Below are 26,394 nucleotides of genomic sequence, written 5' to 3'. Positions count from 1 at the left end.
TAGAAACTAATAAACAAAATACAAGCATCAGGCATGTGATTGGCTAAGGACAAAAAAGCAGGAAAATATACTGAGACCCCAATATAGGCCATTTATTAGCCTATACTTTAAATGATCATTTATTTCTGTGATGCAAAGCTGAATTTTCAGGATCATTACTCCAGTAATTACTCCATGATGATTCATTATCAAAGTTGGAAACAGTTCTGCTGCTTAATATTTTTTTAATAACGTGTGATACTTTTAGGATACTTTGATGAATAAAAAGTAATAAAATTAAAATAAAATTAAAAAGAAAGAAGAATTAAAAAAAAAAAATAGAAATCTTTTGTAACAACAATATACTCTACTGGTCAGTAATTTGGGTTCAGTATTTTTTTTCTTTCTTTTTTTGAAATAAATCAATACTTTTATTCAGCAAGGATGTGTTAAATTGATAAAAAGTGATAGTAAAGAAGATTTATATTATTAGAAAATATTTTTAATTATTTTGAATAAATGCAGTTCTTTTTAACCTTTTATTCATCAAATATTTTAGGCAGCAGAACTGTTTCCAACACTCATAATAAATCAGATTTCTAAAGGATCATGTGATAGACCGGATGTCACATGCTGAAGACTGGAGTAATGATCCTGAAAATTCAGCTTTGCATCACAGAAATAAATTATAATTTAAAGTATAATAAATTGAAAACCAATTATTTTAAATTGTAATAATATATCACAATATTAAAAAAACAAATCTGTATTTTTGATCAAATAAATGCAGGCTTGATGAGCAGAAGAAACTTCTTTCAAAAACATTAAAAATAGTAATGTTTCCAAACTTTTGGCCTGTAGTGTATCCCCCAAAACTGCACAACTGTAGGGTAAAACATTAATAAAAAATGCGTCTTAAAACTGACATGATTGTTACAAAATCACACAGTCTGGGGACTCTGGAGCTCTCAGAACAACTGCTTACATTAAGTTTAAGGTAAAAATAACCGCCATGAAATTATAGTATCTTACTCCCATGCAATTAGATAAACTGTTCATTCACTACATCACTTTACCTCTGTCTTTATCCCCTTTTATCCTCTTCTCTTCTTTTTGGCACTGTATCTATCGCAGACTATAATGCTTATTTATAATGTGTCATGTAAATTCGGCTATCCCTTACTGAGAACTGGCGCGAGCTGCCAGGCCCGTTTCTACGAGCCTGTGTGTTAAGCGCCCTCAAAAAAAAAAAGCAATGTCTACATTGGATGCGGCGTCGCGCACGCTACACAACAAATTACCAACAACTGATCGCGCGCGCTCTCTTTCTGACGCACTTCAAGCACTCGCTGGGCGGGTATTCCGGGGAAAGATTGCATCTCTCTGCCATCTGTAACCATGTTGACGTGCCGCCGGGGTGGCCGCGATTCGCGGCGATTGTGGTTCCGTCCCGGGTTACCATGGTGACGGCTATGAGATTACTCGAAAAAATCGATAATTAGGCCTATTTTTTAAATTACAAATATGCATTTGTCAAAACCGAGAGACTTTCATGCATCAAAATGTAACTTATTAATATGTATTTGCGCCTTCTATTTTGTCTGGAAACTTCCAACACTCTTGCGTGTCGCGTGAAAAATAGGCGTCGGTTGCGGTTCTATTTCTAGCACGCGGTTTCGGCGCGGCTCGAGAAGTGTGTGTGTGTGTGTGTGTGTGTGTGTCACGCAGGCATTGTGCTCTAACACAAGCTCTGACCAGTTAACACGAGAGCGGACATAAAAACGGACACTCCACGCCACGCAGAGAGAAATGTGATGCAGCGCGCGGCAGATCCAGAGTGAGACAGAAACACTAGTGGTTCACGGTTGCGCACATAGTACTGCTGGTTTGGCGCGCAGTGTTCTGATTCGCTATTTCCTATTTACTTGTTGGTGGATGCAATCCAGAATTACTGTTGGTTAAATTATAATCAGACCCTCTCAGACTCTCCCCCCCCCCCCCCCCCCCTAAAAAAAACTCTTCGGATCTGCACGATTCACACAAGTCACCCAAACTGACGTGAAAAAAGCGGGAGGCGCCGAAAAGCGCGCTGTTTGCACCCCTGATAATAGTAAATAAATAAAACCGGCTCACCCTCGCTTGCTCCGCCTCTCTGCTGCTGATGTCATCGACGGCCGGACTCAAACACCCCTGCGTTCTTCGTCCATCATCATCATCCTCGTCTGCCTCCTCCTCCTCGTCGCGGTCTCCTCTTCCGTCTGTTCCCGACCCGATCCCGTTGCTGTAACACACTTTGGACCCGTCGGTCTTGGCCTCCTCCATGATGTCTGACAGAGCGTCGGCTCCCGACGGCCTGCAGGGCGGCGCCGTCGAGGGCTCCTCGCTGAGCTTCGGCGTGCCGCGGGCTGGAGACTGGGCCGAGTCCATGCCGAGGCGGGTCAGATCCGGGTTGTGGACCGAACAGGCCCGGCGGGGACTGAGGGACGGCGGGAGCTCCGGGTACGACAGCGATGTGGAGTCCGAGTCGCGCTCGCTAACCTGCAGGAACGAGGTGTAGATGGTGTCCATGAAGGAACCGTACGGGTCGAACAGCCCAGAGCCCTCTCTCTGCTGACCGGGTGTGTGGAGCAAGGCATTCTGGGATATCTGAGCCGCTGGAAGCTCGTCTTGTGACGGAGGAGGCGTGTGATGGAGACTCACTGGTTTCTCTCCCATGAGCGCCGGTGCCATCGTCAGCTGAGAGTGAGAACACACATCAATAAACAACTGCGTTCATTTGATTTTCTGCTTAAATTAGTCGTATAAATATAATATGAGCATTTACAGGAAAAGGTCGAGAGGAGGAAGGAAAAGCATCAAGTGAATTATTCAAGCGCTTTTAATGCACCTCATGATTGTGGGATGAATGCAGGATTACTACTTTGAAGAAGTTCAAATGAGAAATATAGATTTTTTTGTTGTTGGTATATTACATGTATGGGATATAATTTATTATAAATAATATACTAATATTTAAACTACTGTTCAAAAAAAATGGGGTTAGTAAGACTTTTATTCATCAAGGACACATTAAATTGATCAAAAGTGACAGTAACGATTCTTTTTTAATAATGTCATAATATTTCATAACGTTACAATAGCTGTCTATTTCAAACAAATGCTGCTGTTCTGAACTTTCATCAAAGAATCCTGAAAAATAAAATGCATCACGGTTTACACACAAATATAAAAATGTTTCTTGAGCATCAAATCATATTAGAATGATTTCTGAAGTATCATGTGACACTGAAGACTGGAGTAATGATGCTTTGATAACAGGAATAAATTACACTTTACTATATATTCACATAGAAAACAGCTGATTTACATTAGAATAACATTTCACTGTTTTTACTGTATTTATGATCATATAAATAGTGAGCAGAAGAGACTTTCAAAATGTGCAGGGTAACACAGATATTCAACAAGTGTATTTACTGTAAATATCTGATAGTAATTCTCATGTAGTTTATTGGTAAATGTGGTGAATCTCTTTTGATCTATGAAGAGGATTAATTTAGAGACAGTCCTCAAGGAACCAGTGGCTCTTAACTCATTGTCTTCAAAGACAGTTTACATTCGGGCTGTCAAATAAAAATTCAAATTTCGAATATTCGTCGAATAAATGTTAAAGGATGCGATGCTTGATTTGGTTTATATTTGCGTATTGCGCTCTTGTGGGCATAGGAGACAATACTGTACTTTTCTCCTCTAACATTAAGTGTTGCCTTTAGAATTAGAATATAATTCGAATTTTGCCAAAATTAAAGAAAAATTCGAATTTAGCTTTTCAGCAGTTTTGACAGCCCTAGTTTACAACTGCTTCAACAGACGAACCTCTGTGAGAGGAACTAGCAGAGTGTGTGTGTGTGTGTGTGTGTGTACCTGTAGCAGGTGAGCGGGTTGAGGGGCGTCTGGTTCAGGGATGGGCAGTGTGTGTGTGTGTGTGTGTGTGTGTGTGTACCTGTAGGCAGGTGAGCGGGTTGAGGGGCGTCTGGTTCAGGGATGGGCAGTGTGTGTGTGTGTGTGTGTGTGTGTACCTGTAGGCAGGTGAGCGGGTTGAGGGGCGTCTGGTTCAGGGATGGGCAGTGTGTGTGTGTGTGTGTGTGTGTGTGTGTGTGTACCTGTAGGCAGGTGAGCGGTTTGAGGGGCGTCTGGTTCAGGGATGGGCAGTGTGTGTGTGTGTGTGTGTGTGTGTGTGTGTGTGTGTGTGTGTACCTGTAGGCAGGTGAGTGGGTTGAGGGGCGTCTGGTTCAGGGATGGGCAGAGTGTGTGTGTGTGTGTGTGTGTACCTGTAGGCAGGTGAGCGGGTTGAGGGGCGTCTGGTTCAGGGATGGGCAGTGTGTGTGTGTGTGTGTGTGTACCTGTAGGCAGGTGAGCGGTTTGAGGGGCGTCTGGTTCAGGGATGGGCAGTGTGTGTGTGTGTGTGTGTGTGTACCTGTAGGCAGGTGAGTGGGTTGAGGGGCGTCTGGTTCAGGGATGGGCAGTGTGTGTGTGTGTGTGTGTGTGTGTGTACCTGTAGGCAGGTGAGCGGTTTGAGGGGCGTCTGGTTCAGGGATGGGCAGTGTGTGTGTGTGTGTGTGTGTGTACCTGTAGGCAGGTGAGTGGGTTGAGGGGCGTCTGGTTCAGGGATGGGCAGTGTGTGTGTGTGTGTGTGTGTGTACCTGTAGGCAGGTGAGCGGGTTGAGGGGCGTCTGGTTCAGGGATGGGCAGTGTGTGTGTGTGTGTGTGTGTGTGTGTGTGTGTGTGTGTGTGTGTGTGTGTACCTGTAGGCAGGTGAGCGGGTTGAGGGGCGTCTGGTTCAGGGATGGGCAGTGTGTGTGTGTGTGTGTGTGTGTGTGTGTGTGTGTGTACCTGTAGGCAGGTGAGCGGGTTGAGGGGCGTCTGGTTCAGGGATGGGCAGTGTGTGTGTGTGTGTGTGTGTGTGTACCTGTAGGCAGGTGAGCGGGTTGAGGGGCGTCTGGTTCAGGGATGGGCAGTGTGTGTGTGTGTGTGTGTGTGTGTACCTGTAGGCAGGTGAGCGGGTTGAGGGGCGTCTGGTTCAGGGATGGGCAGTGTGTGTGTGTGTGTGTGTGTGTGTGTGTGTACCTGTAGGCAGGTGAGCGGGTTGAGGGGCGTCTGGTTCAGGGATGGGCAGTGTGTGTGTGTGTGTGTGTGTGTGTGTGTGTGTGTGTGTGTGTGTGTGTGTGTGTACCTGTAGGCAGGTGAGCGGGTTGAGGGGCGTCTGGTTCAGGGATGGGCAGTGTGTGTGTGTGTGTGTGTGTGTGTGTGTGTGTACCTGTAGGCAGGTGAGCGGGTTGAGGGGCGTCTGGTTCAGGGACGGGCAGTGTGTGTGTGTGTGTGTGTGTGTGTGTACCTGTAGGCAGGTGAGCGGGTTGAGGGGCGTCTGGTTCAGGGATGGGCAGTGTGTGTGTGTGTGTGTGTGTGTGTACCTGTAGGCAGGTGAGCGGGTTGAGGGGCGTCTGGTTCAGGGATGGGCAGTGTGTGTGTGTGTGTGTGTGTGTGTACCTGTAGGCAGGTGAGCGGGTTGAGGGGCGTCTGGTTCAGGGATGGGCAGTGTGTGTGTGTGTGTGTGTGTGTGTACCTGTAGGCAGGTGAGCGGGTTGAGGGGCGTCTGGTTCAGGGATGGGCAGTGTGTGTGTGTGTGTGTGTGTGTGTGTGTGTGTACCTGTAGGCAGGTGAGCGGGTTGAGGGGCGTCTGGTTCAGGGATGGGCACTGTGTGTGTGTGTGTGTGTGTGTGTACCTGTAGGCAGGTGAGCGGGTTGAGGGGCGTCTGGTTCAGGGATGGGCAGTGTGTGTGTGTGTGTGTGTGTGTGTGTGTGTACCTGTAGGCAGGTGAGCGGGTTGAGGGGCGTCTGGTTCAGGGATGGGCAGTGTGTGTGTGTGTGTGTGTACCTGTAGGCAGGTGAGCGGGTTGAGGGGCGTCTGGTTCAGGGACGGGCCCTGTGGCAGTAACAGAGGTCCTGCTCCCAGTAAACTATGAAGACTGTTGATGTTTCCCAGAGCTGTGAGGTCGCCTGAGAGCAGAGAGAGACGCCGTCATTAGCGGCTCAAACACACAGTGTTCTGATTCTGGAGATATTAGCTGAAGCAAATCGAGAAGTTCAAGACGACAAGCAATCATTCATCAGTTCATAACCAAACATCACAAACAATAGACTATTTATAGAGCCGTATGAAATCTGTTTATTCCTTTCTGTTTTTTACTGGATTCCATTAGAATTTTTCTGGACTCAGATTTAATGGTTAAATTAAATGTTAGTAATCAAAAAGCAGGTGTAATTAATTAAAATCATGATACTTAAATAAAAAATAAAAAAGGTTATGACATTTTTTCCCCTCTCTCAAATTATGGTTTATTTTTCTTAAATTCCACTAAAAAAATTCTACATTTTATTTTAACGCATTTTAATTTATTTGAATGGAAATTAAATTTAATTTTTTTTAATGTAATGTATTTTTTTAATGTTTAATTTTAATGTATTTTAATTTATTTGAATGGAAATACAATTTTAAACAAATATAATAATTAAAAAAACTAAAAAACTGAATTCATAAAACTGTAACAACTTAATTTATATATTTTTTTATAAACAATATAAACAGTAATAGGGCCCTTCACTCACACAGAGACACACAAAACATCCAGATTTTATATTTAAAAAGTATTTTTGTGCTTTAGTATTCACAGAAACTAGTCCATATTGTCATGTGATCAAGTGTACAGCCCTACTTCTGCCTTATCCATCCAGATTTGCCAAGTTCCATGTTATACATTAAATTCCATCTTTCGTTTTCCAAGCCGCAGAAATTATAGGGCCCTATTTAGACGCAAAAAAAAAAAAAAAAGACGTTTTGATGTTTTTCCCCTTCCATTGTTATAGGGCAATGCATGGTGCATTAAATGAGGATTTAAAAACACAAAAAACAGCATGAAGAAAACCTCAAGCATCATCATCATCAGTGAGAGAGTAACTTTTCCTAGGTAAGGCAATGAGATCTTCTAAATGTTGTTCTTCTAAAAACAGGTTTGCACCGAGATGATGTTGGAGCAATGTCACTGTTGTGGAAAAACTTCATTTAAGAAAACACACTCGAGTCTGTTTCACTTTCCCGTCCAGGAGTGAGTCTGGATGAGTGTGCGAGTCGGCAGAGATGTCGCTGAAGGTTCAGAATCTTTCAGAGCAGAGAGACAGCCTATAAAACGTCACTGTAATGCCATCGGGCAAGACGAGTCCAGCAAATATAGACTATAACCCTTCCATGGCCCGAAGCTCTACGGTGAATCTGAGTGTTGTGGACAGAAGAGAATCAAACTAGAAGGAAACTAGCGATTGTTGCTTGTTTATAACCTGCAGAAACTGTGTTTTGCATCACAGTTACACACCATTTTAGCTATTTTAATGGTTGATAAAATAATGCATATAATATGTAAATAAAATATTAATGTAATGATGGAAAATTATACATTCACATATAGCTGAAATTAATTATTTTATACTAAACTATTTTATATATTTATGCTATATACACACACACACACACACACACACACATATACATTTTATTATATATATCTATAGCTAATGTATTACTGGAACAGACAGTAGGGGAAGCACACACGATTGTCAATTAATGTCGATAATCTCAAAATGATCATATGTGGATTAAATGGCTTTGAAAATATTTCAGTACATCACTAATTTTGTTATTATATATACAGTACCAGTCAAAAGTTTGGAAACATTACTATTTTTAATGTTTTTGAAAGAAGTCTCTTATGCTCATCAAGCCTGCAGTTAAAGAAAAACAAAAAAACAAAACAAAAAAAAAACAGTAATATTATGTAATAAAATAAAAACATTTCTAACAATATAAATCGTTACCATCACCTTTTATCAATTGAACGCATCCTTGTTGAATTAAAGTACTAATTTCTTTAAAAAAAAAATAGTTATTGTTCCCAAACTTTTGAACGGTAGTGTATATTGTTACAAAAGATTTCTATTCTAAATAAATACAGTTCTTTTTAACTTTTTATTCATCAAATAATCCTGAAGAAAGTATCTCAGGTTATAAAAAAAATATTAAGCAGCACAACTGTTTCCAACATTGATCATAAATCATCATATTAGAATGATTTCTGAAGGATCATAAGACACCAAAGACTGGAGTACTTGCTGGTGAAAATTCAGCTTTGCATCACAAAAATAAATTACATTTTAAAGTATATTAAAAAGAGAACCATTATTTTAAATTGTAATAATATTTCATAATATTACTGTTTTTTTTTTTTTTGTTTTTTTTTTTTAACTGCAGGCTTGATGAGCATAAGAGATTTCTTTCAAAAACATTAAAAATAGTAATGTTTCCAAACTTTTGACTGGTACTGTATATATATATATATTCAGCTGAAAAAGCAGTAACATTTTCTCTCAACAAGTGATTACACTGTAAACTGTAACGGACATTTGCTTATGCATTTCTATGTACCGGGGTTATTATCGATAACTAAAACTAAAACCTTAAAAACATTTTCATAGCTTGAATTACAATAAACATAAACTGAAATAGAATAAAATAGGGATGCATCGATATTTGGCAACCGAAACCGCTGTTTTCAGTTTTATATTAGTGCCTAAATCAGTGAGTGAAGCAGACGTTTTATTAGCGCTTCTCCGATGTCTCGTTTAGTGTTCAGCGTCTATTTCGTGACACAACATGGATAAACTTAAGCTGTGTGACACTCGCTCTGGATCGACAATTAATTTCTTGATTTTAATTGGTAATGATATGGTTTCTTAAATCTTTTAGTCTGTGCTGTTTTCTGTTGATGCGTCAACAACTTCACTAAACATTTGTAGCGCGTCTGCCATAAAATAATCGCGATAAGCTTTGTTACTTTTAATATGAAGTCTTAACTAATGTTAACTAAGACAATTTAGTACTAAAATAGCTCCAAAAAAACTACAAGTAAAAATGAAAATGTAATTAAAATCTACACACACACTCTCTCTCTCTCTCTCTCTCTCTCTCTCACACACACACACACACACGTATATATAATAACAAAAATTTGATTATAATGATTCAAGTATAGATGATTGTAATGCTCTACTGGGTGGCCGCCCTGCACGCTTAATAAACAAACTCCAGCTGGTCCAAACGGTTCCTCTTCCTGGTTCTTGCTAGATGTATGTAATATAGTATGATCATATTAGCCCGGTTCTGTCAACACTGCATTGGCTCCCTATTAAACACTCTATACATTTAAAAAAATTGCTGATTACTTACAAAGCACTAAGGTTAGCTCCCCAGTACTTGAGCGAGCTCTTAACGCATTATAGTCCTTTAATACCTAGAATATCAAAATCGACTGAGGGCGGTAGATCCTTTTCCTATTTAGCACCTAAACTCTGGAACTCTTCCTAGCATTGTTCGATAAGCAGACACACTCTGTCAGTTTAAACCTAGACTAAAAACACATCTCTTTAACCTGGCATACACATAGAGCATTATCAATTTCTATTATTCAAATCAGTTAAATGATTGTTAGGCTGCATAAACTAGGTCAGCCGGAACCGGGAACACTTCCTATAACACCTGATGTTACCGTAGTCAGCCAGATCCGGTCCGTATCCAGATCAGATGTGGACCTGCATCTAGACACGACCACAACAGACACAAGAACCAGACCGGTCCTTCACACAGACCCTATGACCAGCTTCAGCTCCATACCAGCATGATGAATCCATCTTCAAGTAAAAGGAACTGGATAAATGTCTGAATGCTAATGATTCTGATCTGAATTCTGAGTTGTGATGCAGCCTGAGTCATAACGACACCGCGTTCGTTCGTTGGCCAGAGGAGAACTCGTCTTTTTTCTCCATTCTGTCACCTGATGGAGTTTGGGTTCCTTGGCTTGCTTAGTTGGGGATAATTTAAGTCCCCCTGTGGTGAAAATCCAGCTTTTAATGTTGTTTATGTGTCTATGTGGTGTTATTAATCTGCTTTAAGACAAACCATGTGTAAATTCATAAGTCGACAGCATTGCTGAGTATTTCCTCCTTAAAACTGCAGTGAACCAAAGACAGTCTCAAAAACACGCTTTGAAATCGCTGGTGTTTCTGACGTCACAAACTACCTTGTAACCAATCAGATCAACGTGTGATCGTCAACCAGTGGATCTCTGAGCTGTGAGTGAGTGGAGGCGGGGCTCATTTGCATATTCATAGAACCGTGCATACCAAATGAGGCAAGGGTGTCGAGTTACATTCAAGCTATTTTAAGGCATGAAGAATTTTCTTTTCATTGAAAATTTTTAATTTTGGTGATCAAAGATGAGTTTTAAGGGATAAAATGATGGACTACAGGGAGACTTTAAAGGGATAGTTCGGCCAAAAATGATATTAAACCCATGATAAACGAAGGCCTTCTGAGGGTAATCCGTGCGGTTTTGTCGTAAAAATATACATATTTAAAACTTTATAAATGAAAATAACTGGCTTCCGGCAGCGGTCGACGCGCGTTCACGGAGATGGATGCTGGCGTATGACGTAGGACGTAGCGTAGGAAGCGTCGTAACGTAGAACGAACGTGACAGCGCAGCCAGAGAGCAGAGCAAAACAAAACTCTACGTTTGTTCTACATCACGACGCTTCCTACGCCATACGCCAGCATCCATCTCCGTGAACGCGCGTCGACCGCTACCGGGAGCCAGTTATTTTCATTTATAAAGTTTTAAATATGTATATTTTTACGACAAAAACCGCACGGATTACCCTCAGAAGACCTTCGTTTATCCCCCTGGAGCCGGATGGAATACTTTTGTGAAGGATGCATGCACATTTTTGGGACTTGAAGGAGTGGACCCCATAACTTCACATTATATCCACTGAAAGATCTAAGACATTTTCTAAAATAACTGAAAATGTGTTCGTATGAAAAATAATTGACATATGGATCTCGAACGGCTTGAGGGTGAGTAAATCATGGGTTTAATATCATTTTTGGCCGAACTATCCCTTTAATATTCAACAGTATTATTGATCTGACTGCACTAACGCTTCTGTAAGAGAACTGAACTGAGATGGATGATGACATCACTGTTTTCTGCAGAACTGCTTCATAGATGAAATGAACCAATTTAATACTTGATGCTCTTTACAATGGAACTGAATCAACACTGAAATGCATAATTTTCCAGTTATCACTGCAAAGCTGCTTTGAAACAATCTGTATTGTATAAAGTGCTATATAAATAAAGCTGACTTGTCCTGTCTTAGTTAACATTAACAAAGATTGAAAAAATGCTGTAAAAATATATATTTCCCACAGTTAGTTAATGAAAATACAGCTGTTCATGTTATTTCACAGTGCACTGACTAATGTTAACAGATACGACTTTTGATTGTAATGATGTACTAGTACAGAATTTGTGTTAATTTTGGTTCTTGGATTAAACACTGATCCACTTACCCAGAACCCCAGGGGCGAGTAGATGCGGCAGGAAATGAGGTGTCTGGGTGTTGTTCTTGTCCTGCTCGTCCAGCGGGTCACACACTTCTGGGCCGCAGGACACCGAGGTAGAAACTAGAGCAGAGCTGGACAGAGTCTCCTAAAGCCACACACAATCATATATGTATTGCACAAGATGCATGTACTTACATTTACATTCATTCATGCATTTGGCAGACGCTTTTATTATCCAAAGCGACTTACATTGCATTTCAAGCTACACATTTACATTCTTATCAGTTCTTGCTTTCCCTGGGAATTGAACCTGTGACCTTTTAGGCAAGTGCCAACACTCTACTGATGGAGCTACAGGAAAGCAGGAATAGCTACTGGAGTATATGTACTACATTCAGTTTGGGTCCCTTGGCTTGCTTAGTTGGGGACAATTAAAGTCCCCCTGTGGTGAAAATCCAGCTTTTAATGTTGTTTATGTGTATATGTGGTGTTTTTAATATGCTTTAAGACAAACCATGTGTAAATTCATAAGTCGACAGCATTGCTGAGTATTTTCTCCTTAAAACTGCAGTGAAGTTTTAAGAAGTTTTAAACTGTGTCAGAACACAGTTTGTGTTCTGACGTCACAAACTACCTTGTAACCAATCAGATCAACGTGTGATCGTCAACCAGTGGATCTCTGAGCTGCTGTGAGTGGAGGTGGGGCTCATTTGCATATTCATAGAACCCCGCATATTAAATGAGGCAAGGGTTTCGAGTTACATTCAAGATATTTTAACGCATGAAGTTTTTTTTTCAAGGAAAAAACCTTTAAATATGTAATTTTGGTGTGTTTTAAGGGATGCATTTATTGACTACAGAGGGACTTTCAAATCTCACAAATCACATGCAGTATCACTGTCTACCACTAGGGTTGGGAAACCCTGTAATAGTAGACAACACAGCATTCAGAGGCATGCAGACTTTATGTGCACGTGTAGCGAAGCATGCAATTTGTGTTGGCCTGTGTGTATACCTGAGAATGAGGCGGGGGGGATGGCGTGTGGTTGGGAAGGGGTTCGGTCTGGGCGAGAGCCGCGGCCAGAAGAGCGGGATTGAGGGACAAGAAGGCGGGAGGAGTGAGAGGTGCGGAAAGAAGAAGCGACTGGCCGTCGGTTTGAAGAGTTTGAAGAGCCTCCAGGAGCCCTGGCCCCATCAAAACAGAGTCCAGAAGAGTAGGTGTTTTCTCCAGAGATACTCCATCCGGAAAGACTTGTTGTTGAGGCGTGGGAAGCTCGAGGTTGAGCGCGGGCAAGGGCAACATGGCGGCTGGATTCTGCCCGAGAAGCAAAGAAGCCATGAGGAGGGCTTGAAGCCCTGGGGGTTTTTCACCACCTTCAATCCCCGCAACAGGGGGAAGAGCTGGAGCCGAACCAGGTGGGTTTAAAAGGCTCACGAGGTTGAGAGGAAGATCGCCCTGGTTTATGACGTTGAGATGAGCGCCCTGGTTTAGGATGCCACTGGTTTGCTGAGGATGCTGAGATTGGGTGCCGCCCGTCCAGAGTCCTAAAGGTAGGGATCCGAGGAAGGGTGGAAGGAGGGAAGGTAGACCGGCATTGGAGGAGAGAAGCTGGAGGAGCTGTTCTTGGGTCATGAAGGGAAAAGCCTCTGCTAGCGGTAGGGAAACACCAGGGTTGGAAAGCTCGGAAGACGAGGAGCCGGTTAGAGAAAGGCTGTGATCACAACCACCCAGCAATCTTGTGTCCGAGTCCGGGTGATCCATCGTCTCTATGGGACCTGCCAAGAAAACACAAGTGTAAGACGGACAACCCAAAACCAAAAGCTCTTCGAAAACATTTAATTTTATAACATATTACTTGCTAGAGAGACAAACCTTTGGCAATATTTTGCATTTCCAAAAATACTAGTTATATATCTAGTTTTTTAGACAAGTCCCCCTGTGGTGAAAATCCAGTTTTTAATGTTGTTAATATGTCTATGTGGTGTTTTTAATATGCTTAAGACAAACCATGTACAAATTCAGAAGTCAACACACCATTGCTGAGTAGGGCTAGGTGGGCAGTATGATGTCTTTGTTTTTAGTTTATTGCTTTGAGTAAAATAAATAAAAATAGCCTGTTAATATTTACTTCTTTTAGATACATTTTGGTAAAAATTCTTAGACATCACTGTTTTAGCTCTCAGGGCCCAACATCCTCATCTTTGATGACTATTTTGAGTGTTTTTTTCTTTTATAAAGTACTACAACTGTCTTGATGCAAAAAAGTATTGTCCGGACCTCCGCTGGGAAGGAAATATAGAGACCGGAGCTCTTGGAACTTTAATTGAATACCCCTGTTGTAACCAATCAGATCAATGTGTGATCGTCAACGAGTGGATCTCTGAGCTGATCTCATTTTGCACATTCATAGAATTGCATATGTTACCGGCAAAGTGTGAAATCCCGGTATTGTATAGAATGCCTGATGGTTTTTGACAAAAATACATTACCTAATTCTATACATTACCTAGGCATTCTATAGAATGCCGGATTACACACTTTGCCGGTAACACATATACTAAATGAGGCAAGGGTGTCGAGTTACATTCAAGCCATTTAAAGGCATGAAGAACTTTTTTTCAAGAAAAAAACATGTAAATGTGTCACTTTGGTGATCAAAGATGAGTTTTAAGGGATAAAATTATTGACTAGAGGTGGATTTTAAGAAAATATTTATGAGTTATATTTGTATAACACAACTTCTTAACTACTTTCATAAGAAGATTTTCGTAAATAACGTTCCTGATTTAAAATTGCCCCAAGAAACACAAGAAAAGAAGTCTTACCTTTACTTTCCACAGCTTGGTTGTGATTTGACTGGCTAATTTGGTAGGTGTTGTGGTCAGGGCAAGTCTCTGTCGTTTTGGACTCATAACTTTTCTCCGGGAAGCATGAGGTCGAGGACATCTGGTTCATCATGTTCAGAATCGAACTGTTGAGGTCCGCCGTCGTGCCCGTGTGGGGCTGGCTCAAGTTCAGGATGGTGTTGCTGGAGGCGGTTTTGAGGTTCATGGTTGTTTCGTCACCCATTAAAGTAAAGGGTTGGGATTGGGGCAGCTGGGAAGGAGTTTCGGGAATGGGGACTGTGCTTTGGGGTTGAGGTTGCGGGTTGGGTACTCGTAATGTGGACTGTCCTTCGCCATGGGGCGTCTGTGGAGTGATGGGTCTGGGTGAAGAGGGCAATGTGTTTGTGTGCCGGTGTCCAGGAATGGCAATTGCCCCACTGGATTGCTGGGTTGCGCTTTGCATGCTAAGAAGCTGAAGTAGAGCGGAAAGCGGCTGGGATGGAGATGGAGTGGAAAGTGGGATTGAATTACCAAGTCCGGGTTTCCTTCCTTCCTCCGAATCCTGCAACCTAAGAGAACTGTTCGAGAAGGAGGCATTCGGAGGAGCGACGGATACCCGGTGGTTGTCTAAGTGGGGTACGGGAGGAGAAGTTGGGGAAAGGCATGGGGAGATGAGCATCGGAGGCCCGGATAGATCCGGACTCCGACCCAAGTGTGAGTCTTTCCGCATGCTTAAAACGGTGGGCGAATGCCTTTGCCGTTTGCGCCGTAGGTTTTTCTCAGCGGGCGAAGCCGGGGAAAGGGAAGGGGAATGCGGGAGCAACAAAGCGGTGAGCGATTGCGTTCTGGTGGATGTTGGGTGGACGCTACTGTTTAAAGTGCTAATCAATACCTTTGAGTGTTGCTCCTTGTCCAGGCTAGTAAGAGGGAGTGTGGCGAGCGCATCGGATGCATTGAGCTGGCTTGGGGTTTTCTGGTTGGCCAACTGGGCTTTAGCGGCGGCGGAAAGAAGGCTGCTAGCCGGGAAAGAGTTATTGATGTGGCTCTTTTGCTGGATCTTCTGTTGGTTAAGAATCTGTCCTAAAGGAACGCCAAGCAATTCTTGTCCTTGAGTAGAACTCAATCCGTTCCTCTTGTCGCCTACATTGGGATGCACCAACGACAGATGGTTGCTTTGGTTAGCATTGGAGGTGCTACAGTCTTTGTAGTGCTGAAGAATTCCCTCCAAGCGACTACACGGACTGGAAGGCGCAAGAGGGAGCTTGGGAGAGGAGCATGGCATGGTGGCTTTCAACGGTTTGAAGACACACCCCGGGGTCCCGTGATCTGAGAGCGAAGACGTCGAGGAGTGGCGAGAGCGTTGGTGGGGTGAGAAGGTGTCTAGGGTACGTGAGGGTGATAGAGGAGACGGCGACTTAACGCTCACTCCCTGTGAATGTGCTCGACCACTGAGAGCTACGGATGAAGAGGGCGATAAGGAAAAGGAGTTTGAAGGGTCTGGAGGATGCGCATGCGTGTGCACACTAGGTTTTACATTGCTTGGAGAAGCAGGGTTATGCACTGTCCTTTGAGGGATATTTTGGGAGATCGCTGGATGAGGGCTCCACTGCTGTTTCGCGTATGCCAATGGCGTTTGGGGCTTCTTTAAAGGGGAACCCTGTTCTGGAGGTCGTGAGATAGGGGAACCGTTTTGCTGCAGAACAGAGCGAGAAGAGGACAGAGGAAAGCCAATGTTGGATTTGGGCTGGTTGTGTCTTGGAGGAGGGTAAGTGCAATGGGCGCCGTCTCCATGAGCCACAATCGATCCTCTCAGCTCTCTGCCATCCACTGAACACACAGCACCTCCTTAAACAAACAAGCACACTGTTAGAGCCATGACTACATTAACAATTTTGAAATGTTGTTCCTTATATTTTAAGAGTGATTATGTTTTTTTGAAAAATGCATATTTTGTGTTGTTTGTATTGTATCGTGAGATTTGACTAGTTTATAATTTGAAAAAGAATAAGCAAGAAGGAAGGGTTGGTGCTAGACAGTTTTTTTGAACGTGAAAAGGATCGAATTCATGTTTTTGGAACGTGAATAAATGTATAATTTATTTTGTGTTTGATTTCTGTTAAAATGTTACTTGACCACGAAAAAAGTACATTTTTACAAGATAAGTTATGGATTCACGTGTTAAATCCTTTGTGCTACACCCTTGTGGAAATGGCGAAGAACAAAAAATGGCTCAGATAGCCATTATACATACAACACAACTCACCTTACTGAAGAAAGCTGAACTTAAAGGAGAGATGCAGTGCCTATAAAAGCTATTTACCCCTTTGGGAATGCTTTTTTCACATGCTAACATGCTAACCACAGTGGATTTTTGGTTTTACTGACACTGAACTAGTGTTGCACGATGTACCGATACTTCAAAAGTATCGCTATATTTGGAAATTAAAAACGTCACGATACCTAAATTTATCAGTATCGATACTTAAAAAAAAAAAAACCGCCTCCCTATGGACATCTGTTTTTTTTCCTGACGCACGCAGCAAAGAAGCTGCCACTGTCAGTGTCATGTGACAAACTACAGCGACATGGCTGCATGTGCGAGCACAAGTGGTCCACGACTCGTATAAAAAGATGACGCGAGGAGTGACATATGGAAGTACGTTGCCTACTTTGCTCTGTTGCACGGTTCACTGATACTTCAAAAGTAAACCGGAAATTAAAAACGTCACGATTCCTTAATTTATTAGTATCGATACTTCTAAGAATGACCGCGTACCAGATTTGTAAGGCCGGCGACACACTGGCTGCGTGTCGTGTCCGTTTTTATTTCTGCTCCCATGTTAACTGTCTGCGTGACACACGCGTCTCAGGCGCAGCTCGCGTCGCATGCTAGAAATAGAACCGACGCCTATTTTTCACGCGACACGCAAGCGTGTTGGAAGCGTTTCCAGGCCAAATAGAATAGGAAAAGATGTTTCTGTCATTTTGACATGAATACATATTAATCAATGACATTTTGATGTTTGAAAGTTTTGACAAATACAATATAAAATGTAATTTGCACCTCTCAATACAGAACGAATTATTCTGTAGCCTATTTTGCCGTCAACACTGCCGACGTTGTCTTTGCTGCTATATATTTGTGTTTAACATGAAGTATAGGCCTTCCACAGCTCTCTCCCCACGTCAAATATATCACCAATGAGGCTTATCGTATGTTACCAATATTAAACATTGTTGTTTAATATAATCGCTGTTCATATTTTTATTCAAAGTTCAGAATCAAGATAAAACGCTTATGTTTCTTATGATAAATGAGATAATGCTGCTAAATTTATATATTTTTTTACCTTGAATGTCATTGCTCTAATTTATTTTTTATATTTTGATATTTCATATTTTGTTCAAATGTTTAATATATCTGCTGTTCATATGTTTATATATTAGTGTGTTATATAATTAGAATCTTGTCCCGGTTGTAAAATAAAGCACAGCAATGATATTTGAGAGTGTTTCTCCCTTTTCAGGAAAAGTATCGAAAAAGTATCGAAATCGCAATACTTGACTTGGTATTGGTATCGAAACAATAATTTTGGTATCGTGACAACACTACACTGAACAATGTGAAAACTGCTCAAAATTATTTTTTTTTAAGTTAATAAACACAAAATAATTTTTTTTATAAGTATTCAAGTCCATTTTAGAACAGTGCTGTCATCAATATACTTACAAGCAGTGTCTGGCTTAAAACAAGACTTAATTTAGGTCTATTCAGACCATATCTCCTTCCAGTTGGCTTTAATGTCTCAGACAAAGAAAACTTTCAATTTGCAACTGTCCTTTAAAGCTTTTCACAGATCTGCAATTCACAGATCAATGACAAACACAGATCAATGACAAACTGACAGAATGCGCATGCGTCGCGTCTGAACGCGTTGTTGTCTTTGGAGCTCTATCGATTTGATTTATAATTCTTGATTTTACTCTTTAAACTTACTTACAACAAACATTTTCTACTTTTCCTCACTGAGAAGCACTACTGCTCAAACCTCATAGTTACAACGCGGACTGTTGAGCAGACGTGTCTCAAGCCTGTTAGTGATTCTACGCTGGATACTCTTATAGGTTACTCCGGGGATCACGGCTGAACGCGTCTTCTCAACACTCACTTACAAACATTTTTCACCTATCGTGCGTCTACTCTACACCCGTACCACTTAAAAGACGGATTATATCGAAGACGCTTGTCAGAAATTAGTATTAATTGATAGCACCACTGGTAGTGTCGTTGCTAACTTACTGTCCATCTGTTAAAATGGCGAATATATCAGATGCAAGTAGTCTACCTTTTGGTGCAGGTGAGGACACATTTGAGCTGCACGCGGTGCAGTCTGAGCTGGAAGCTGTTGAGAAACAGATCCACGACCTTTTAGTGAGACAGGCCGAGCTGAGAGACCGGCGTTTAGCTCTTGAAACATCACGCGCTGATGCTCACAAATCAGAGATTAATGTTACTAACCCGCTGACTCCGACCTCGTCTACTCCGTGCGTTACTCGGCATCGGTCCCGAGCGCCAAGGTCGCGATCAGCCATGGTCTCGTTCACTCCGGCTCCAACACGCCACCACGAAGCCTGGATATTTCCGCAGCGGAAGACGCGAGTCAGGTCTAGACCAAGACCCTCTCCGACCCTCCCGGTTTTCGAGTTATCCACACAAAACCGCTTCTCCGCTCTTCGCGAAACAGAACGCGATGCTGTGATCATCGGTGATTCCATTGTTCGGCACGTCCATGCTACATCAGGTAAAAGTAAGGTGCACAGTCACTGCTTTCCTGGTGCTCGTGTTTCTGAAATCGCTGCTCACGTTCCCGAGATTCTGAACGATAACGAGCGCGTCGGAACTTTGGTATTGCACGCGGGAGTGAACGACATCAGGCTGCGCCAGACGGAAGTTCTGAAGAAAGACTTCAGGAATCTGATCGATACGGTACGCAGCACATCGCCTGATATAACGATCATTGTGTCAGGACCGCTTCCCACGTACCGACTAGGTCATGAAAAGTTTAGTAGATTATTTGCGTTAAATGAATGGTTAACGTCATGGTGCAATGAGCAGAAACTGCTCTTTGTAAATAATTGGAATCTGTTTTGGGAGCGTCCTAGGCTTTACCGTGCTGATGGCTTACACCCAAACAGATTCGGATCGGATCTTCTGTCAGATAACATCTCCAAAACGTTAAATACCTTTTGACTAGTAACCAAAAGTCCAAATCATAGTCTCTGCTGCACCAAATTAACTGATATAAATACTAGTGTAGAACATTGCATAGAAACTGTGTCTATTCCTCGTTTAGTGCGATCAAATAATAAATCTACTGCAGGATCTAGGAAAAATCTAATTGTTATTAAAACAGAAAATGTTGCTATTAGTAAACAAAAACAATTTCTAAAGCTAGGTCTCTTAAACATTAGATCACTCACACCTAAGGCAGTTATTGTAAATGAAATAGTCACAGATAATAGCATAGATGTACTTTGCCTTACTGAAACCTGGCTTAAACCAAATGATTATTTCGGTCTAAATGAGTCTACTCCAGCAGGATACTCCTATAAGCACGAGCCCCGTCTGATTGGTCGTGGCGGCGGTATTGCAACTATCTATAGAGATATTCTCAATGTTACTCAGAAAACGGGTTATAAGTTTATTTCATTTGAAGTACTTGTACTAAATGTTACGCTCTTAGATGATAGAAAAACATCCCTATTATCTTTAGCCTTGGCTACCGTATATAGACCGCCTGGGCCTTACGCTGATTTCCTAAAAGAATTTGCAGATTTTCTCTCAGATCTATTGGTCAATGTCGATAAAATATTAATTATTGGAGATTTTAACATACACGTAGATAATCAAAATGATACGTTAGGGGCTGCGTTTATAGACTTATTAAACTCCTTTGGGGTTAAGCAAAACATTACCGGACCAACTCATCGATTTAATCATACACTCGATTTAATTATATCACATGGAACCGATCCAACCGATATAGATATCATTCCGCAAAGTGACGATGTCACTGACCATTACATGGTAACTTGCATATTACGTACCCCGGTAATATATCATGCTGCGCCGCGTTATCGATTAGGCAGAACAATCCTTCCATCCACCATAGATAATTTTTCAAATTGCTTATCGGATCTGTCTCAGCTGCTGCCTGAACCTAAACAAACAGATGAACTAGACGAACTAACCAGCACTATGAGCACCGTTCTCTCTGGAAAATGGGATATTGTTGCACCTATGAGACTAAAAAAGGTCAGAGAGAAAATTAAAGCACCATGGTACAACAATACTACTCGTGTTCTAAAGAGAGAAACCCGTAATTTAGAGCGTAAATGGAAACAAACTAATTTAGAGGTTTTTAGAATCGCATGGAAAGACAGTACGTCACGCTATAAAAAGGCCCTAAAAGCGGCCAGGGCTGAGCATCTCCGCAAACTAATAGAAAATAACCAAAACAATCCTAGGTTCTTATTTAACACCGTGGCGAGACTAACAAATAAACAAGCGTCACCTGAACAAAATATTCCATTACAGTTTAGTAGTAATGATTTCATGAATTTTTTCACTGAGAAAATAGAAAACATCAGATCCACAATTGTAAACGTTCAATCTTCAATCGCGCCTTATAATTCAGCCTCGATTATCACGCCGCAAGAACAATTACAGTGCTTTACAACTATAGAACAAAAAGAGTTAAATAAATTTATCATTTCCTCTAAAACAACAACATGTTTATTAGATCCCATACCAACTAAACTATTGAAAGAAGTGTTACCTATAGTGGAAGAGCCTCTCCTCAATATTATTAACTCGTCTTTATCTTTAGGTCATGTTCCAAGAACATTTAAATTGGCAGTTATAAAACCACTAATTAAGAAACCACAATTAGACCCAAATAACCTAGCAAATTATAGACCCATTTCAAATCTTCCTTTTATGTCCAAAATATTAGAAAAAGTTGTGTCTGCCCAACTGGGCTCTTTCTTGCAAGAAAATGACACCTATGAAAAGTTTCAGTCTGGGTTCAGGCCGCATCATAGCACTGAAACTGCGCTCGTTAAAATCACAAATGATTTACTCTTAGCTTCTGACCAAGGCTGTATCTCAATACTAGTTTTACTTGATCTTAGTGCTGCGTTCGATACTATAGATCACACAATACTCTTAGATCGGCTACAAAACTATACCGGTGTTCAAGGACAAGCATTAAGCTGGTTCAGATCATACCTATCTGAACGCTACCAGTTTGTCTATTTAAACGGAGAAAAATCGATCATAACTCCAGTAAACTATGGAGTGCCGCAAGGATCTGTGTTAGGCCCTCTATTATTCTCAATATATATGCTGCCACTTGGAAATATTATAAGGAAACATGGAATTAGTTTCCATTGTTATGCTGATGACACTCAACTATATATTTCATCACGGCCGGATGAAAACGCTAAATTATCCAAATTGACAGAGTGTGTTAAAGATATAAAAGATTGGATGACGCACAATTTTCTTTTATTAAATCCAGATAAGACAGAGGTAATACTTATCGGTTCAAAAAACCGCCCACAAAACCTCCTTCAATACAACTTTAACATAGTAGGGTGTCCTGTTACTTTATCCTCTACAGTAAAAGACCTGGGTGTTATATTAGATTGTAACTTGTCTTTTGAAAATCATATTTCATATGTTACAAAAACAGCCTTTTTTCACCTTAGAAATATTGCTAAATTACGTAACATGCTATCTGTTTCTGATGCAGAAAAGCTAGTTCATGCATTCATGACCTCGAGACTAGATTACTGTAATGCTTTATTAGCTGGTTGTCCTGCATCCTCAATAAACAAGCTACAGTTAGTCCAAAATGCCGCCGCTAGAGTTCTTACTAGATCAAGAAAGTTTGACCATATAACACCAATTTTATCATCACTACATTGGTTACCTATAAAGTTCTGTATTAATTACAAGGTATTGCTACTGACTTATAAAGCCCTAAACGGCTTAGCTCCAGTTTATTTAACGGATCTTCTATCGCCCTATAATCCATCGCGCTCTTTAAGATCACTAAATTCGAGGCTTCTGGTCATACCTAGGATATCCAGATCCACCAAAGGAGGGAGAGCATTTTCACATTTAGCACCAAAACTCTGGAATAGTCTTCCGGATACTGTTCGTTGCTCAGACTCGCTCTCCCAGTTTAAAACTAGATTAAAGACGCATCTCTTCAGCCAGGCATTCATATAATATTTTAATCTTACAGTTAAATCCGGTCTCTACTTCATAAACGCCAGAGGAGAACTGGCCCCCGACTGAGCCTGGGTTCTCCCAAGGTTTTTTTTTCTCCATTAGGTCACCTGATGGAGTTTTTCGGTTCCTTGCCACTGTTGCCTTTGGCTTGCTCAGTTGGGGATACTTAATTTGATTAATCGATTCAACAGTGCTATTGATCTGCATTACCAAACGTGGATGTTTTACACCAGAAACATACACTGATGTACTATTTTATTTAATACTGTGAAGCTGCTTTGATACAATCTGTATTGTGAAAAGCGCTATATAAATAAAGTTGACTTGACAAACTTTAAGTCCAGTTTGATTCGATGCTGCAAAACATGAAAAGCTCCAAGGGGGTGAATACTTATAGGTAAATCATATGGCTAATACACTTGACTTGAGCAATTGTTGTTTTATTTTTATAAAGTGTAGTAAACTGAATACTGAAGATGAACTCTTGACTGACTGCATGCTTTAGCCAAATGTAATAATTTGAATGGGTAATATTTGGATACAAGATGTAGAGAATAATATTTACTCCATGAGAACAGTAACGGACATATACTGCAATTTACCTTGAGACAAACCGTTAAAGGAATATTCTGGGTTTAATAAAAGTTTATCAATCAGACAATCAGTTCAACTCGCCCTTCAATTTGTAAAAACAAATCAAAATATGAGTTTACAGTAATGTACTTTCAACATGTCATGGAACCTGTAAAATACCTTCTAAAAAGTAACTGTGTTGGAATAATGTGTGTATTAAGATGCAATACCTGTGGCTTGAGCCGGCGGGGGGGGCTGGGAGGGTTGCCTGCTTTGGCATAATGCTGCCATGGCATCTACTTTCCTGCGATGGTTACAGAGTTTGGTCATGTCTTCCTCTACTTTACTCGAATGATGACCAGGAGCTTGGACCATCGCAGCAGGGTCAAAATTAAAGACCTGTGTTGATTTAAAATGACATTTATTTAATTTCCTTTATTGAAATGCATGGAAATAAAGTTCTACTGTACACATTAAGCAAACTTTCTGTATGCATGGAATACCTGGATGACCTACCAGTTGGGATTTTAAAAGTTTCCTTAAAATAATCAGGTTTATTTATAAAATGATAATGAGCGGACAGTGAAACATGCATAATAACAACATAGTTGATTGTTTTATAAATCAGTTTCACATACTATTAAACACAGTATGCAGTCAGCAGCACGCTAGCATTGCATTATGAACATAACTGCAATCATTAAAACCTAATCTGCAATCAAGTTTGCACTGGAAACATCATAAATGAGGAGGCTTCAGCACTGAATATTGATCTCACCTTATTTGGGACAAGCGGGCACTCGAGACCACACTTACATGTGCCGTCTGTCCGCAGATACACCCTCACCTCATCCACAGATCGAAGGACTTTACCACTCGGGCTAGAGAACAAAAAGATTGATATGGCATAGTTCGACAGCTATTTTTACACTTCATTTGATATCTGACAAGTAGCAATGACAAATGCATTATGTAAGGAATAATTGACAACAGGCCGTGGAATTTTTAAAATGATGCACACCCGAGGTGGTAACAAGGCCACAACACATTATTATTTTCTAATAATTCAGCAGACCAGAGTCAATTTTTACGCTTTTACTACAGTTACCACACCTCAACACATTGTTCAGAATTACATGTTGTATTTCAAGACATTTGTCAGGTTTTTGTCCATAAAAAAAGCTTAATTTCTTACACATCTCATCCCACTCTTCGTCACTTTTTCCAAAACGTAATTGTGTGTCTGTGCGTTTGAGTACGTAATAACACTTAATTTTTTGGTAAAAACATGGAAATAATTTTACGTTTTTATCCTATTGTTTACTATATTTATTTGCTTGGTCAGTGTCGTAGTGGGTTTTGGTTCTTTTGCTCTTGTCGGCTGTAAGGAAATTTGAAATAATTGAAATCAATTGGCGAAGTGATATGGAACTGTAATGCGGTCAAAACCTGCCAGGAACTACTTTATCCGAATTACACACCTCAGAACGCTCATCAACCAATCAGATCCAAGCATTCAACAGCCCTATAGTATAAACTGTAATCTTGCATATCAGGACTTCAGATGAAACTCTGAATCAACATACAAAAAACATTATTTTAATAATAATAAACAACATGTAACCATTGCTTTAATGAGCTTGAATGAATACATGATGTTAGCTGACTGCATGATCTGTCATGTCTTAGAACTGTATATTCCTAGAGGTATTTTTACCTCTAGAATGTGACTGATACACTCTATACCAGTTTGCTTTACCACTTACAAACCATACTGATCTTCACATAAACTCTACCGCAGGCGCAGACCAGTTTGGAGAAACTCTTCCACACTAACTAAACCCTAATGTCAAACACACTTTGCACCAGAAACCCCAGCGTGAAAGCAAAACGCACTTGCATGTGTTTGCTCGGGTGATTCACACACATCTGTGCGTAATCATTGTTGTCAGGCAACTTGGTGAAAATCTTTCCCAATGTACCTTTTAATAGCAACACTGTTCATATTTGAGAAGAACAGCAAACATGTCACAGTAAACAATGCTAAATAATGTGTAGACATACCTGATGTAAGACACAAGCCCATCTCCCACTTTCCTCTGCCAGCCAACCGGGATCTGAGCGATGAGCGCCGTACCTCCATCTTTTTCACCTGCTGCACTCTCACTGCCCCCCGTCATTTTCTGCTCACACACATCCAGCTCCTAAAGACAGAAACCAGTTCCAATTCAGATCCAAACTAGATTTGATGAAGATCGACTCAGACTTCTGGCTTATTTTCAGTTCGAGTTGTGTTCACACTGAATATGGTTGTGACATCGCTTCTGAGCATTTAATCTGACTACTCTTGATTCAGTAGCAATTCAAATATAACAATAAATCAGTGTAGTGACAGAAACCAGCTTCAAATCAGATCTAAACTAGATTTGACAAAGATTGACTTACACTTCAGTTGGGAATGTGTTCACACTGAATCTAAATATGGTTGTCACTCCGCTTCTGAGCATTTAATCGGACTATTCTGGATTCAGTAGCCATTCATAAAGTGTAGGTACAGGTGTCATCCTGTAGTGACAACTACGTTAACAATAAATCAGTGTAATGACAGAAACCAGCTTCAAATCGGATCCAAATTGATTTGAAGAAGATCGACTCATATGGCTGTCACTCCTCTTATAAGGATTTAATCGGACTATTTTGGATTCAGTAGCCATTCATAAAGTGTAGGTACAGGTGTCATCCTGTAGTGACAACTACATTTATAATACATCAGTGAAGTGACAGAAACCAGCTTCAAATCAGATTCAAACTAGTTTTGATGAAGATCGATTCACAGTTAAGACTTCATTAAGTTGGAATTGTGTTCACACTGAAACTAAATATGGTTGTCACTCCTCTTCTGAGCATTAATTATCACTTTGTTAATCATCATGAGTTTTTGTATTCAGCACACACAATCATGCAACCAAAACGTAATAAATGCAGTTGTAGTGCAGATCAATATTGCAGTGTGTACGATATAAGACGTGAAGAAATTCTGCAAATTAGCACTTTTGCTTTGTACCTTTTCATTTTTATACAGCCTTGGTCAGCACCATTCGTGAAATACACCCTTTGGAGGACATATACGCAGCATTAACGAAGCACAACGCAACAGAACAACAAATCCGTCTGGACACAATCCTCTGAGGTCCTCTTAAAT

General features: G+C 40.9%; 1 protein-coding gene across 1 annotated transcript in view; it reads right to left on the bottom strand.

Annotated features, from left to right (window-relative positions):
* The window catches only part of mbd6 (methyl-CpG binding domain protein 6), a 30,817-nt gene extending 4,423 nt beyond the window's left edge, over positions 1 to 26,394 (bottom strand). The window contains exons 1-9 of the mRNA XM_081380878.1: positions 26,257 to 26,394; positions 25,257 to 25,396; positions 23,971 to 24,073; positions 23,423 to 23,591; positions 14,318 to 16,162; positions 12,507 to 13,267; positions 11,498 to 11,636; positions 5,915 to 6,036; positions 2,113 to 2,715 (exon numbers count right to left, since the gene is read on the bottom strand). Of these exons, the coding sequence (XP_081237004.1) occupies positions 2,113 to 2,715; positions 5,915 to 6,036; positions 11,498 to 11,636; positions 12,507 to 13,267; positions 14,318 to 16,162; positions 23,423 to 23,591; positions 23,971 to 24,073; positions 25,257 to 25,372 (3,858 nt within the window). The 5' untranslated portion in view covers positions 25,373 to 25,396; positions 26,257 to 26,394. The remainder of the gene's footprint in view (positions 1 to 2,112; positions 2,716 to 5,914; positions 6,037 to 11,497; positions 11,637 to 12,506; positions 13,268 to 14,317; positions 16,163 to 23,422; positions 23,592 to 23,970; positions 24,074 to 25,256; positions 25,397 to 26,256) is intronic.

The sequence above is a fragment of the Scardinius erythrophthalmus genome (assembly GCF_964197995.2).
Source record: "Scardinius erythrophthalmus genome assembly, chromosome: 12".
In the NCBI taxonomy this organism is placed as follows: Eukaryota; Metazoa; Chordata; class Actinopteri; order Cypriniformes; family Leuciscidae; genus Scardinius; species Scardinius erythrophthalmus.
This window is presented reverse-complemented; position numbering and strand designations above follow the sequence as displayed.